At 37.7% G+C, this 13895-nt stretch overlaps 2 protein-coding genes across 2 annotated transcripts; both read right to left on the bottom strand.

Moving 5' to 3' along the window:
• Nucleotides 1–951: 951 nt before the first annotated feature.
• Nucleotides 952–9493, bottom strand: LOC143847376 (small ribosomal subunit protein eS8-like). The gene is made up of 5 exons (XM_077356184.1): nt 9376–9493; nt 9206–9278; nt 7652–7985; nt 1407–1576; nt 952–1289 (listed from the first exon to the last, which is right to left on the bottom strand). The coding sequence occupies exons 1-5, from the start codon at nt 9377–9379 to the stop codon at nt 1211–1213; spliced, it is 660 nt and encodes a 219-aa protein (XP_077212299.1). The 5' UTR covers nt 9380–9493; the 3' UTR covers nt 952–1210.
• Nucleotides 9494–9757: 264 nt separating this feature from the next.
• On the bottom strand, nt 9758–12073 carry LOC143892005 (pentatricopeptide repeat-containing protein At4g38010-like). Its single transcript, XM_077396484.1, has 4 exons — nt 11902–12073; nt 11671–11833; nt 11261–11568; nt 9758–9768 (listed from the first exon to the last, which is right to left on the bottom strand). The coding sequence occupies exons 1-4, from the start codon at nt 12071–12073 to the stop codon at nt 9758–9760; spliced, it is 654 nt and encodes a 217-aa protein (XP_077252599.1).
• Between the last annotated feature and the right edge of the window lie 1822 nt (nt 12074–13895).

Here is a 13895-nt window from a genome sequence, read left to right as displayed (position 1 = left end):
TTACCCCTTAGCATTAACCACAGACAGCAAGCCAAGGCCGCGCAGCGGAGATATCCATGAAATCTGTAGGTGGTTTGGATAAGTAACTCTAATAGAAGGGTACCCCGGGATCTATCAGGATGTGCTGGTGCTGCCTTTAATGTATAAGGGCCAATTGTGCTCTCTATCACCGATCATACGGTGGGTCGCAAATTGGGAGAATTCGGGTTTACCCACCCAAGTTGCAGCCCTATGGATTACATTGTCCATCGCAAAAATTGGGGCAGGCAAACCACATCATCAAGAAACCAGATTCTTCTGTGATGGCATTTGTTTCGATATTGGCACTCTTTCTGAACCACAATTCTTTTCGTGTTGTAGGTTGAGAGAGAGAGAGAGAGAGAGAGAGAGAGAGAGAGAGAGAGAGAGGGAGAGAGAGATTCTTATTTGCCAAATCTATGTTACATAGTTGGCTTGCAGATACACACTCCCTTGTTAGAATAATACCATTAAAGCTCGTATCATGCTTCAAAATCATTGTTTATCTAAGGAGTTATCTGTGACTTTTCTGCAACCTAATAGCACTGACAATTTCCAGATATAAATGAAATGTGTGCATTTTCACTTCCAGCGACAATGGCATTGATTAAGGGTGTCCATTGGAATCATATCCTAAGATCCAAAATTATTTTGGATCCTGAACCACCAAATCCAATGTACACATCCTAGACCTGAAACCAAGATTCCATTCATTCTTTCATTTATAAATCCAGTTACGAGTTATCCAGTCGAAGAAGTGGAACCATACTCATCGATGGTAAAGGCAAAGGCTATTATATAGATTCTGCCACTACATATCCCACTCTGGCTTTCCCATACTTTCATTTATTTATATCGATTCATATGAGGGGCCTTTTTCTAGCATTACAAAACCCTACTCAGAAAGTAGGATAAAAAAAGGACATAGGTGGATAAGATCCAAAGTGGTTCCATTGAGACCCCTAGTATGATTTACTTAAAGAAATGGCCCTAAATAGTTTGAGCAACAAAGCAAACTGAAAAACAAAAAATAGTCAATTCTCAAATTCTAAAAATCAATACCAAAATTTCAGTAATCCAATCTAAGTGAGAGTTGGAATTGACGGATTTCCATTATCCCAAACACATAAACTAGCAGGAATTGGCAATTCCAAGTCTAAGAGCATATCAAAGAAACCTTAGACGATTTCACTTAAGCAGCAGCACCTTTGCCTTTCTTCCTCTGGATCTTCTTCATATAGAACTCCAGCTCCTTGCCCTCTAAGATGTATCTATTCAAGGAAAAAAAAGGAACACACTATTAAACTAACAACTGAACAAGTGTGAAGAACGGAAAAGAAATAAAGAGAAAACATCATGCTGCTTTGGATTGTTATCTCTCTACTTACCCATCAGCTCTACCACACTGACCAGGGCGGGAAGAGATGGCAGCCAGTAACCTACCACCACCAAACTGCTCTTCGATGTGGGAGTCTAGTTTATGATCCTGTTGACGCTTCTCCAACTTCCTAAGGACATGGTTACTCTTCTTTACTTCCTCTGTGGCCCCCTCACTTTCCTGCACATCAGAAATCAGTATAAAATAACCATCGGATTGGTAGCCAGAAACTTCTGAAAACATAATAAAATGGCAACACAAAAAATAATAGAATTAATATATGGGGCTTTCAGCCAAGCAGAGGCATTTGACTGTTGGAATCAAAAGGGAGAAAATATAAAGAAACGAGTGGTGTGTCAGGCCTCATGCCTTGGTTGTCCAAACGAAGGTAGTAGCCTAGAGAGAGAGAGAGAAGAGAGGGGGGAGTGGGGGGGGGGGGGGGCAGAAAAAGAGGGATGGGCGATGCTCTTTAAAGTGGGGAGAGAGGAGCAAAATTGGTGCAAAGCCAGGGTTCGTGGGTAATATGAGAACTTCGGAGTTTAATGGGTCGATTTTTCAGCTATGATTACTTCAACCAGCCACAAACCAGATCAAGCAATCGAATTTAATCACATCACACTAGAAAAAGATGAGTATAAATACAAGTTAAGAAGATAAGAAAAAAAATGTAAACCCTAGGGCCAAAAGGGAACCACCTATCTATGGTAAGTAAGCTCAAGTGAGAAGTAGGCTCAAAGGTGGGTGGATGATGGGTATCGGTGAACTAAGATCGGCTACTGTGCTGAAAGAATAAATATGGTCAGATCTTACCCGGAAGGTAGATGTGTCGCCCTAGGATCTCGTGTATATGGGGTCCAAGAGAATGGTGGAGAGGCCAGGAAGGTCCGAAGCAGTCCAAGATACCAACAGCCAATGATGGAAGATCAAGGCCACTAGGCTGAAAGAATAAATATGGTCAGATCTTACCCAGGGGTAGATGCGTCGCCCTCGGATCTCGTGTATCGGATGGTCCAAGAATATGGTGGGGAGGCCAGGAAGGTCCGATGCAGTCCAAGATATTAACAGCTAGCGATGGATGAAACCGGAGTGGAAAAATAGCCTCATGTGCAGTCCGAACAATGAAATCAATATAGGTACTCTGTTGCGTGGATGTAGAAGTACAGAACAAGAGATGGAGTGAAGATTATGATAGGAAAAAGGGGTTGTAACCAGCAGGTTTAGCAACCGGAAAGATGTAATAGGGAAGATAAAAGTGTAGAAAGTCAAGGAAAAAGTGGATAGGACTGTTGGGATGAGAACAGCCCTTTAAGTGACTGTAACAGTCCCTAAAAAACAAAAACAAAAAACAACAACAAAGAAATGGGGAGGCAGTGTAAAAAGCTTTGAGAAAGATGGGGAGACAATGGACTAGGTAATCGTGAGATGCTGCTAAATCTTGGGTTTTCCAAGAAGGGGAAAACCGTGAAGTAGAGATGGGGAGACGGGAAAGAATAGAAAGAAGAGATAAGGGGAACAATAAAAGGTAAGAAAGAGGCAATATGAGGGGGTGAGGAGAGAAGGGAGAAAGATTTGGAGGAAGGAGGAAGAAGCCCTAAACTTTGGAGTGGGGTTTTTTCTTTCCTTTTGCTTCTTGCTTCAAAACACAATGAAGGGAGCTGCTTTCACGTTTTTCTTCAGTAGACCCCCAATTAGGGTTATAAACAGACATTTACAAGTAAGACTTGCCTTAAGTGAGTGGGCTCTATCAATAACCAATAGGATATAAGAGTTTTAAAGTCATAAGTTATTGATAAATGACTTACGTGTCTACCAAAGAAAAATAGAAACTCTAAATAAAATGTTCAGAAAGATGTCAAGTCATCAAGCCCGGCTCACAACAGAAAGAAAGGGAAAAGAGTAAGGATGATTGATATTCTCAAAACGAAGGCGAAGAGAGGGGCTTGACGCTCTCTTAACATTGAGATGAAAGAAAGGGGGACTAGAAGAGAAAGAGACACAAATTTATTAACCCCATCTCAATATATTAATATATAGAAACAAACACAAAGTTTCCTATGTCTCCATTAGGTAATTTTTGTAATATTTACTTCTTAGATGCACATATGGCACATATTTGCTCTAATGGGAACCAACTGTGGATGGACGACGACGACATGGAAGGATCACCATCTAAGATTATTGCCAATTGGACGACCATATACGCCCAATCAATGGTATTGGATTTGGATCAATGGTACATAAATCTTAAGAATCTATTTTAGCTCATTGATTGAAAAGCCATAACTGTTCAATCAATAAGATTGACCATAAGACACCAATAATGTGGTCTAGTCATTGAAGTGTCCACTTAAGCAAACATGCACATGTGTATGGCTATAAGAGATGCAAGACACACACAACCCTCACCATCTAAGATTATTGCTAATTGGACAACGATATACGCCCAATCAATGGTATTGGATATGGATCAGTGGTACATAAATCTTAAGAATCTATTTTAGCTCATTGATTGAAAAGCCATAACTGTTCAATCAAAAAGATTGACCATAAGATACCAATAATGTGGTCTAGTCATTGAAGTGTCCACTTAAGCAAACATGCACATGTGTATGGCTATAAGAGTGTGTATGGCTATAAGAGATGCAAGACACGCACACACCCATCCCCTCCGCCCCCCCCCCAAAAACAAAAAAAAAATCATTCTATATTAAGATGTGGTCCAATTCTTGTAAAGCCTAAATCCACCAAATATATGGGGCACAAGTTTTGGAATGTGGAACCATAGTAAGGAAAATGTATGACGAAAAAAAAAAGTTAAGGGAAAATTTTGGGTTTAATTAATAACAAATTTGCTTAAAAATATGTAGTAAAACAGTCAAATTAACAAAAATGCCATTAAAAAAAAGAAACAATGAATACAGTGTGTTTAATATGTTTATGTCTAAAAACGAGTATGTGTATGCGCGGCGTACGCGTGTATGTCTGTGTGCCTGTATCCTTTATATATGTACATGTAACACCAACATCCTAAGAATATCATTAGGGTCAATATAAAACTATGTCACAAATATCTCTGATATTTTCAAAACATAGCGTTTTTATCGCGAGATTTTGATAAAACGATAAAATCCAGAAGTAATCACGAGATTTTAAAAATATAGCAATATTTTTCATTTTTATAATAAAATATCCCGATAATATCACGATATTATCCTAATATTTTTACTATATTTTTATTTTATATTTTTGCTCCTTAAATTTGATATTTTAATATATTTTTAAATAATTTTATTTTTACCGTTTATTTCCCGATATAAACGAGAAAAAAATAATAAAAATTAATATATTCTGAGATTTTCCCTTGCCGAGAAATTCCCGAGAATGACATTTGTGACATAGATTAAAAACTATGCTAATAATGTCAAGTTTCATAGATAAAAGATGAGCACTATTTTCTAAATTTCAAGTCATAAGTAAATATAACTGCTAATATATATACAATTCACAAAATTAAATCCACCTATACGATGTAAACGATCCAAAACTAGGTGCTATGACACATAAGTCTTAAGTACACTAAAAGTATGAAAAAATTATAAATAGGTTGATAAAACATCATATCATATCAATCCATGTGTCATCGCCATCATCTTCTTGGCTACGCACATCAATTATCCCTTCAATATCATTGTTAACAACTTCATTGGGAAAGACAATTAGCTCGTCAAATTTGATTAGTTTCATAGCTCGTTAGCCCTTTTCTTTCAATGATTCCATTATTATCATGGTCATTCATATGTAGACCAACTTGTGTAATATATTCGGGGTTGACATGTTTATCTCTTTTTGTTTGTGACCCTTCCAAGGCACTCCAATTCCTTAAGCATGATAAAAAGTTGTATAGTTGACTCAAAATAAGAATAGTTACTTTCTGAAGTAAAGAAATTGGACCTCCACACATGATCCACAAAGCACCTATATGTGATCATAAAATTGCTACCATGTCAATCTATTATAAAATGAAGAACAAAAATCACATATACTAAATTGAAAGTCACCTTATAAGTAATCATAAAATTGCTATCACATTAATTTAATATAAAAAGAATAACAAAAACAAAAACATACTAAGATGAAAAGTTAGGAAACTTGCAAGGATGCACTTTGGAAATCGTCGGCGCCAAGATAATATCATATAAAAGATGCACTCATGAGAAAAATTTCTTCTTTCAAATTCAAAACATTTTATTTTTTGAGCAACTCGGGTAATGCATTTTCTAACATCGAGAATATCAATTTTTTTTCAGAAGGCAATAAATGAGGGCTCAAAAAAACGACTGCGTGCACTCATCACGAATATGTTCAATCCATTCGCACGCTGAAGAGTTGACGGTTGACTCAAAATAAATATAGTTATTTTTTGGCCTAAAGATGCACTAGCAAGGCCAAAATCTCCACTACTGTAGAATCTACTACGATGAACAGATGCAAATAATAATTATTTTTTGAAGTAAACTCTCTAAGAAATTATCCACTAAACCATTTTAATGAATTTTATCCAAAAGGAGAGACCGAGAGAAAGCAAGACAAGGAAATCCTTTCCTTGTTTTCTTTTGTTTTTGTTTTTAGAGACAATAGTAGGTAAATAGTAAATACTGTATAATATACAAAGCTACCGGACTGGGAGACGTAAAGACTCAATCCAAATCCAAAGAAGAAAATAGAAAAATATCATCATCTCATCCAACTCAACAGACTGAAGTGGTTTGTCTCTGGGGTAGCATATCTATGGAGATGTAAATCTTAATAGAGTAATCAGTAGGCAAAATACATAGTTTTAGTGAACTCAAGTCCAACCTGTGTCTAATCTCTAGTCTACTTCAGCCAGGCAACCAAATTTAGGGCATTACCACCAATCTTGTTGCAAGAGAGATAAACAGGCCTAAAGATGGAATAGCAAGGCCAAAATGATGAACGAACTACCAAGGACTCCTTCATAAACGATTACAATTGGCACTAACCCAACAACTCTATGAAGATTATGTTTACTTCATCCCTCCCTTTCTATTTTCCTCCACTCAAAGATCGGGCCTAAATTTGGTTGCCTGGCTGAAGTAGACTAGAGATTAGACACAGTTTGGACTTGAGTTCACTAAAACTATGTATTTTGCCTACTGAGAGATAAACAGGCCTAAAGATGGAATAGCAATGCCAAAATGATGCAACGAACTACCAAGGACTCCTTCATAAACTATTACAATTGGCACTAACCCAACAACTCTGTGAAGATTATGTTTACTTCATCCCTCCCTTTCTATTTTCCTCCACTCAAAGATCGGGTCTAATGTTAGTTTTTTTTTTAATGTTGGTCTAATGTTTGTTTCAGTAAGAGGAATTCAAAATAATAATAATGCTAACATTCTTTTCCAGTTCTTTCAGCCGGTGTTTCTCCTAACCATCAGATATGGGCAGCAGATTTTGACCTTCAAGAGAAGTTTTAGAAATGACTATGTTTACTTCTCCCAAAGAACAATGGATTAGAAACTTAAAGCCATAATTACTGGACTGATAAAATAGAATGATTTTTTAAAAATAGTATAACTAAAAAATATAATAGATTTAATGATAGTGATAACATTTGTAAGGCAATTAATATCATTATCAACATAAGATCTTTATAAACAACATGAAAAAAAATTGCAAAGACATCTCCACATGATATTGAGGAAAAAAAGTGTTATGGAACTCCTCAAGAATTCCACATGTCACTCTACCTCTTAGTAAGTGTTGCCTCTTATCTTCAAAACAAATTATGTGTGCTTATCATACTGTAGAACACACAAGGATGACACCGACAAGAACTTTTCCCTTAGATGTAAAAAACACCGAATGGAATTGTTTACATGAAAATCCAATAGACAGTCAAATTTAAGGTATTACATCCAACACCACTGTAACCATATATGAGGTCAAAGCATTAAACCAAGCACACTAAAAGAACAGTAACAGCATAGGAAACAAGCATCGTTCAAGCTATCTCAAAATCATAGAAATTCATGTTGGGTTGCACCAAAGGACCAAGCAACTGGATCAGATCAACCAAAGAAGCAAACTAAACCGCCAATTGACACCGCAAGGCTTGAATAAATAAATTAAATCAATAATTACTTATGCACATAGCAAATGATATACTTAAATCACTTTAATTAGCCAACAAACACCACCACAAGACTATTCTTGAAAATTGTAAAGTACCTCGGTCCCTTCCTTCTTAGCAGTGGGAGCTTTCTTCTTCCTTCCAATATCGAGACCATAGTGCTGAAGGTAATACTGCTTGAATGGAGCTGCATCAACCTGGACTATGGCGCTCTTCACCAGTGTTTGGGTCCTGACGAGCTCATTGTTCGAGGCATTGTAAACAACATCAAGTATACGTGTCTTACGAGTAACAGCCTCGCTTCCCCATGAGAAATTCCCTGTATCCAACCTAAGTGCCCTCCACTTCGCATTCCCTCCCCTAGTACGAATTCGTCTCACTGTCTTGTTACTCGACAGCTTTGTATTCGCGGGCTGCCGACCAAGCTCGTACCTTTAGAATCAGAAAGGATGCACATGTAAAGGAATATATCTTCTTGAAATAACAAAGGAAAAACAGATGAAAAGCAAAAGAGTCAGAAACTAAAACAAATTAAATTTCTTCTCAGAAAAAAGAAGAAGAAACAGAATCAGATATTTTCATGAAACTGGAAGAACATCGATAAAATGATGAGATTTGATATGATGTGTGGCCGTATAAACCCATGTTTTTCAAAAAGTACAGTACGGCCCACTCCATAGGAATATCCACACCATCCACTTGTCGGGCCACAACGAAAATAGGTTGTGCCCCAAAAATCATTTCCATAGGATAATCCTAACCCTCCGATATATAGAGGGACTGCACATTATGGAAACATCTATAGATAGGAGGGTTAGGATCATTCTATGGAAATGATTTTGCAGGGTACAACCTATTTACGTTGTGGCCCAACATACAGACAGTTTGGATCATCAGGATATGGAGTGATCCGTACCAAAAAAATTTGAAAAATACGGGGTTATATGCCCATACATCATATAAAATTTCTAAAAAGTTAATCTAAGACGGTTCGATAGCAAAGAAGCATCAGAAATCTACGGGTAAAACATGTACTTTGCATACACTCATTAGATCAAAAACAGAAGTATATGAAAAATTGAAGAACAAGGATAAAATGATAGTCTCAGACAGTTCGAGAGTAAAGAATAATCAGAAATCTAAGGCTAAAACAAGTAATTTGCACACTCATTAGATAAAAAACAGAAGTATATGAAAATTGAAGAACGAGGATAAAATGATAGTCTCAGACAGTTAGATAGTAAATAAGCATCAGAAATCTACAGCTAAAACATGTAATTTGCATACACTCATTAGATCTAAAACACGAGTTTATGAAAAAATGAATAACAAGGATAAAATGATAGTCTGAGACAGTTCGATAGGAAAGAAGCATCAGAAATCTAGGGCAAAAACATGTAATTAGCATACACTCATTAGATCAATAACAAAAGTAGATGAAAAATTGAAAACGGAGATAAAATGAAAAGCTTCGAGGACTAGATTAATCTTCAAAAGAAGTTCAATTGGATCCAGATATGTTTCTTGAAGAAGAACCGATCTTCAATTCTAGGGTTTGGTGATATATTCGAGCGAGATCGAGAACTAAAAAGTGGAAAATCTGGTTTTCCTCTTCAAGGAATCGGAGAAAGAGGAGCAGAAGAATATCTTACTTTCGCTTCTTTCTCCAAGCTTTCTTCTTCCCTCCTGTAGCACGCCTCTTGTGCATGGAGTCTCGAGAGATACCTGTAAAGTACGACAACACAGAGCCATCAGGAAGAAGAGTGAGACGAATGTTTTAGAGAGTATGAAAAGAAGGATTAGGGTTTCGCAGAGAGATTACCCATCTTCGCAGGCCGAGGGACAACGAAGCCTTTCTCTCTCTCTCTCTCTCTCTCTCTCTCTGTGATAGAATAGCTTGTATATAAAACCCTAACCCTAACCCTAAAATAAGGGAAGGGACCTACCCGTATTCATATTTTACGTGAGGGATACTTTGGGTAGAGAAAAACTTTCGGGACGTAGATAGATCTGGACAGCTAGAAATGCCCCATAAAATCAACGGTTCCAATCATCTAACATGCATGGTGGGCCATGCCTAGTCTAGGTTAACAAGAAAACATTGAATAATGCTAAATTGAAGGCTGCATGCGCAAAAAAAACAGCTACAAGGGCACCCCATTTGACCATTTCACCCGAAGTACATTTTATATTGGGAAATGATATCAGTAGAACCCTGATTTAACAATTGCACAGAGTAGCGGTAATAAGTTCACCCGTCTTTACCTGTTGTGAACCTCTCTCTCTCTCTCACACACACCGAACATGAACCTTGGTGGGGCCTTAAAAAGTGAATTGTTTAGATGTTTTAAAAAAGTAGGCCCCCACCTGTACTTATTCTCACAACTAAGTATTGAGCCCACCTGTACTTATTCTCCCCCTTCAGTCTAGAATTCTTCTTTTTTTAAATAGAGTGAGGCCCACCTTGCTCAAAGATCTAAACCATTCAGTTGGCCCCAACCATACTTATTCCTACAACTAGAACTCCCTCTCTCTTCTCTCTTTGAACACCAACACTTAGTGGGGCCCAACAATGAATGGTTTAGACTTTTTTTAGGCGGACACTATAATAAGTGTATTTAAAAAAAAAAAACACTTGGGCTCACTTTGTTCGAAAGATCCAAACTGTTCCTTTGTTGTGATCCAACGTAAATAGGCCTTGCCCCAAAAATCATCTCCGTGGGATGATCCTAACTCTTGAATCCATAAAGATTCGCATATGATGTCATCGTATTAGATCGGAGGGTCAGGATCATCAAGATGATTTTTGGAGCGCAACCTGAAGCTCAACAAATGAACGATTTGGATCTTCCAACAAAGTGGCCCAACAAATTTTCTTAAAAATACGTGTTATATGATACATGGACATGGTGAGATGAGCCCAATGAATTTTCTAAATAATACGCATGCCGCAGTTTATATTGCATCGCGTCTGTTCGTAGGTAAGCATATATTTTGAAAAATACAATGAAGCCCCAAGGGTGTGTGCTCAAGAGGAGAGAGAGAGTACTAGCTGTGAGAACTGAGAATACACAAAAATACCCCTCATGAACGAAAATATGAAAAATATTTAGTAAATTGGCACCCATCATTCGAATCTAGGAACCTTCATCGGATTTTTTGGCTATGTTTGAGTCATGATACAATATAATTTTGAAACTTAGGATATGAATCCAATGGACACAGTCGGATCCAGCTATTATGCCCAAAAATCATATCCATTGCACAGTTTTGGTATATTGACACCTCTAAATTTGGTGCATGATTTGTTTTACTTTTTCTTGGCAGTGGAAACGTGTCTCTCTATCTGCCTAGCTTTGAAAAAAATTGAAATTCCAAGAAGGGGGAGAATGAGTTTTCATCTGATTTTTCAGAGCCACACGGAATTGATTCGAGCGATTCTCATTCTCTTAGGCTCTGTTCACTTCTTTTCCCGCTGCAGGAAAGGAAAAGAAATGAAAGGAATCTGACGTGGCAAAATGGAAAGGAAATGAAAGGAAACTGTGATTTTCCCGCGCTTTCTCGCTGTTCACTTGCCCAGAAAGCGAGGAAAAATATGCAGGAAACCTGTTTTCTTGTTGTTCACTTGCCCAGAAAGTAAGGAAAAATATGCAGAAACCCATATTAAACATATATTTCACTAGATTTTTTTTTTTTTTTTGCATTACCTGCTACCATAAAGAAATAATGGACTGCTCTGTCAACAAGGTTGCCATGGCTGCAACCCGAGAGGACTGCAAGAAAAGTGACCTCATCAGGCTTCACCCCATAGTTTTTCATTTCATTGAAAGCCTTCAACACCTCTAAGCCATTTCCATGGTGGGCATGGCTCGAAAGTAGAGCATTCCACAACACTATATCACTCTTTGATGTACCCATGAAGTAACTAACTGAATTCTCTATGCTTCCACACTTTGAATACATGTCGATGAGAGCAGTACCAACAAATTTATCATTTTCCAATCCAATTTTAAGACTAAGGAATGAAGCAATTTCCCAGTTTCAGTAGCTGTTAGTTTAGAACAGGCCGCTAGTGCAGTGGCAAGAGTGAACTGAGATATCAGCATTGCATCCAAACTTGATTGTATAAGCATGAATTTGTTTTCCGTGATCAATAGCCTTCATATCAATGCAACCCATAAGGACACTGATACACGCAACTAAATCTGGATTGACGCCTTCCTTTTGCATTTGGTAGAAATTTCTCAAAGCTTCCACTGAGAACCCATTATGAACATTACCTGAAATCAGTGTTGTCCACAAGACTAAATAACGATGATGACTAATCGTTCAAAGCTTTTCAGTGTACCTTCCATGGTCGAACACTTTGCATACATATCCATCAGAGCTTCCCTGACACATATGTCCGATTCACACCCAATTTGAAGGGCAGCAGAATGAATTTGAGTACCCAGATCCAAAGACTCAGACACAGCAGAAACACTAAGAATGCAAGCTAATAAGACATTATCAATCACCATGGCTTCATGATAAATCCAATAAAAGGCATCCATAGCATTTAGGATAAGAACACAACCGGCAAAGACATGATGGTAACGATGATGACTAATCTGCTGGTTGACGAGGCATGATGGTAACCGTACCAAATACTAAAAAAAATAACATTTAGGATAAGAACACAACCGGCAAAGACACCATAACCACAGTCACAACCATCGAAACAAAACTCCTGTTTTCTCGTTGTTCACTTGCCCATAAAGCAAGGAAAAATATGTAGGAAATTGGAAATTATGCTGTTTATGAAAACCCCAAAAAGAGAAAACACTCAAACATTCAAAATAATGGTCAGTAAAATCCTGCAATAGACAATCAAAATCTGCAAAACTAGATAGTTGGATCACAGCAAAAGGGATGTAAACCACAAGAAAAAGAAATGTAAACGACAACTATATGGTTCGATCACAGAGACAATCAAAATCTGCAAAAAACGTTTGAGATTCCTCAAATAAAAGGGATGTAAACCACAAGAAGATTAAAAAGAACACAAAAAGAACATAAAACCCCAACTCATCCAGTACATAACCCAAATGAAAATCCCCCAAATCGCAGCAGAAACCCTACTTCCAAGAGAAACCCCATTTCCAATAAAAAAAACCCAGACCGAAACCCTATTTGCAATAAACCCCAAATCGCAGCAAAGAACACAAATCACAACAGAGAGAGAGGGAGTCCACAGAGAGAAAAAGAGAGAGGGAGAGAGAGGGAGGGAGAGGGTACCTTTGCCAGAGAGTGAATGGGAGTGAGAAGAGCTCGCCGGAAAATATTGGCCCACCGGAGAAGATGATGAAGGGAGGATGGAAAAGAGGAGCTAGGGTTTTATCTTTGTTGTGTCTCACAAACCCACGTCGCACAATTCTTTTTTTTATGGGTTGTCGCACGATTCTTTTTCTCGAGAAAGGAAAACCATTTTCTTACCAAAATGGCGAGAAAGCGCTGGGCTCATTTGCGGGAAACCAAAAGAATCCACGCAATTTTATTTTATTTCCACGTCATTTCCGTATTTTCTCGAGAAACTAACAGAACAGTAGGAAAACACCCTTCTCAGGAAAAAAGAGCCCACTTTCTTTTCCTTTCCAGCCATATGATAGCAAGTGAACAGAGCCTTATTTCTGCTTGTTTTGTCCACTTGGAGAGCAAAGGAGAGTGGTTTATTAAGCTTTGAACGAATCATGGAGATGTTTGTTAAACTTTGCAGATAGGAAGCACTGATGAAGGGAAAGAATGGAGTTGTTAAAAAACCCACTATAACATAAGATGCAGTGTTTTCACATAAACCACTGTTCGAAAAAGGATTCGAGAAGTGAACTGATGAAGCAGAGAGTATAGGAATCACTGAGGACCAGTCCAGTTGGGATCAGAAACAAATAATGATCTATCAATCATTCACCCAAATCCCATCAAGACATTTGATGCAAAAGGCTAATGTAAGTCAATAAGTCATCCAATGCAAAACACACTGATCACCAAGTGAAGAATGAAGTGCCAAAGACAAAAAGAAAATCTGGAATTAGAAACAGTAAATTACATTGGTCTTCATTGATCTGAATTCAACCAATGGACTGATCTCTCATGTCATTGGATGTGAAAATCTGATATACAAAGAGCAACAAGAACCTTTACGAATTAGAGGAAATCATTTGCAATGAAGCACCCTTGTTCTAAACTAGATCTGTCTTGATCTTACTCCTCAACATGTACCTATTACAAAATATCTCCCAGTCGCTCTAGCTGACTTCAGCTTATTTGTTCCCCATAGGTAGCTTAGGAGCCATACAAAGCATA

Source organism: Tasmannia lanceolata, unplaced genomic scaffold (genome assembly GCF_043159265.1).
Source record: "Tasmannia lanceolata isolate RefF3 unplaced genomic scaffold, GAP_Taslan_0.1 ptg000015l, whole genome shotgun sequence".
Lineage (NCBI taxonomy): Eukaryota > Viridiplantae > Streptophyta > Magnoliopsida > Canellales > Winteraceae > Tasmannia > Tasmannia lanceolata.
The sequence above is the reverse complement of the archived record's forward strand: the minus strand, read 5'-3'. Positions and strand labels throughout refer to the sequence as shown.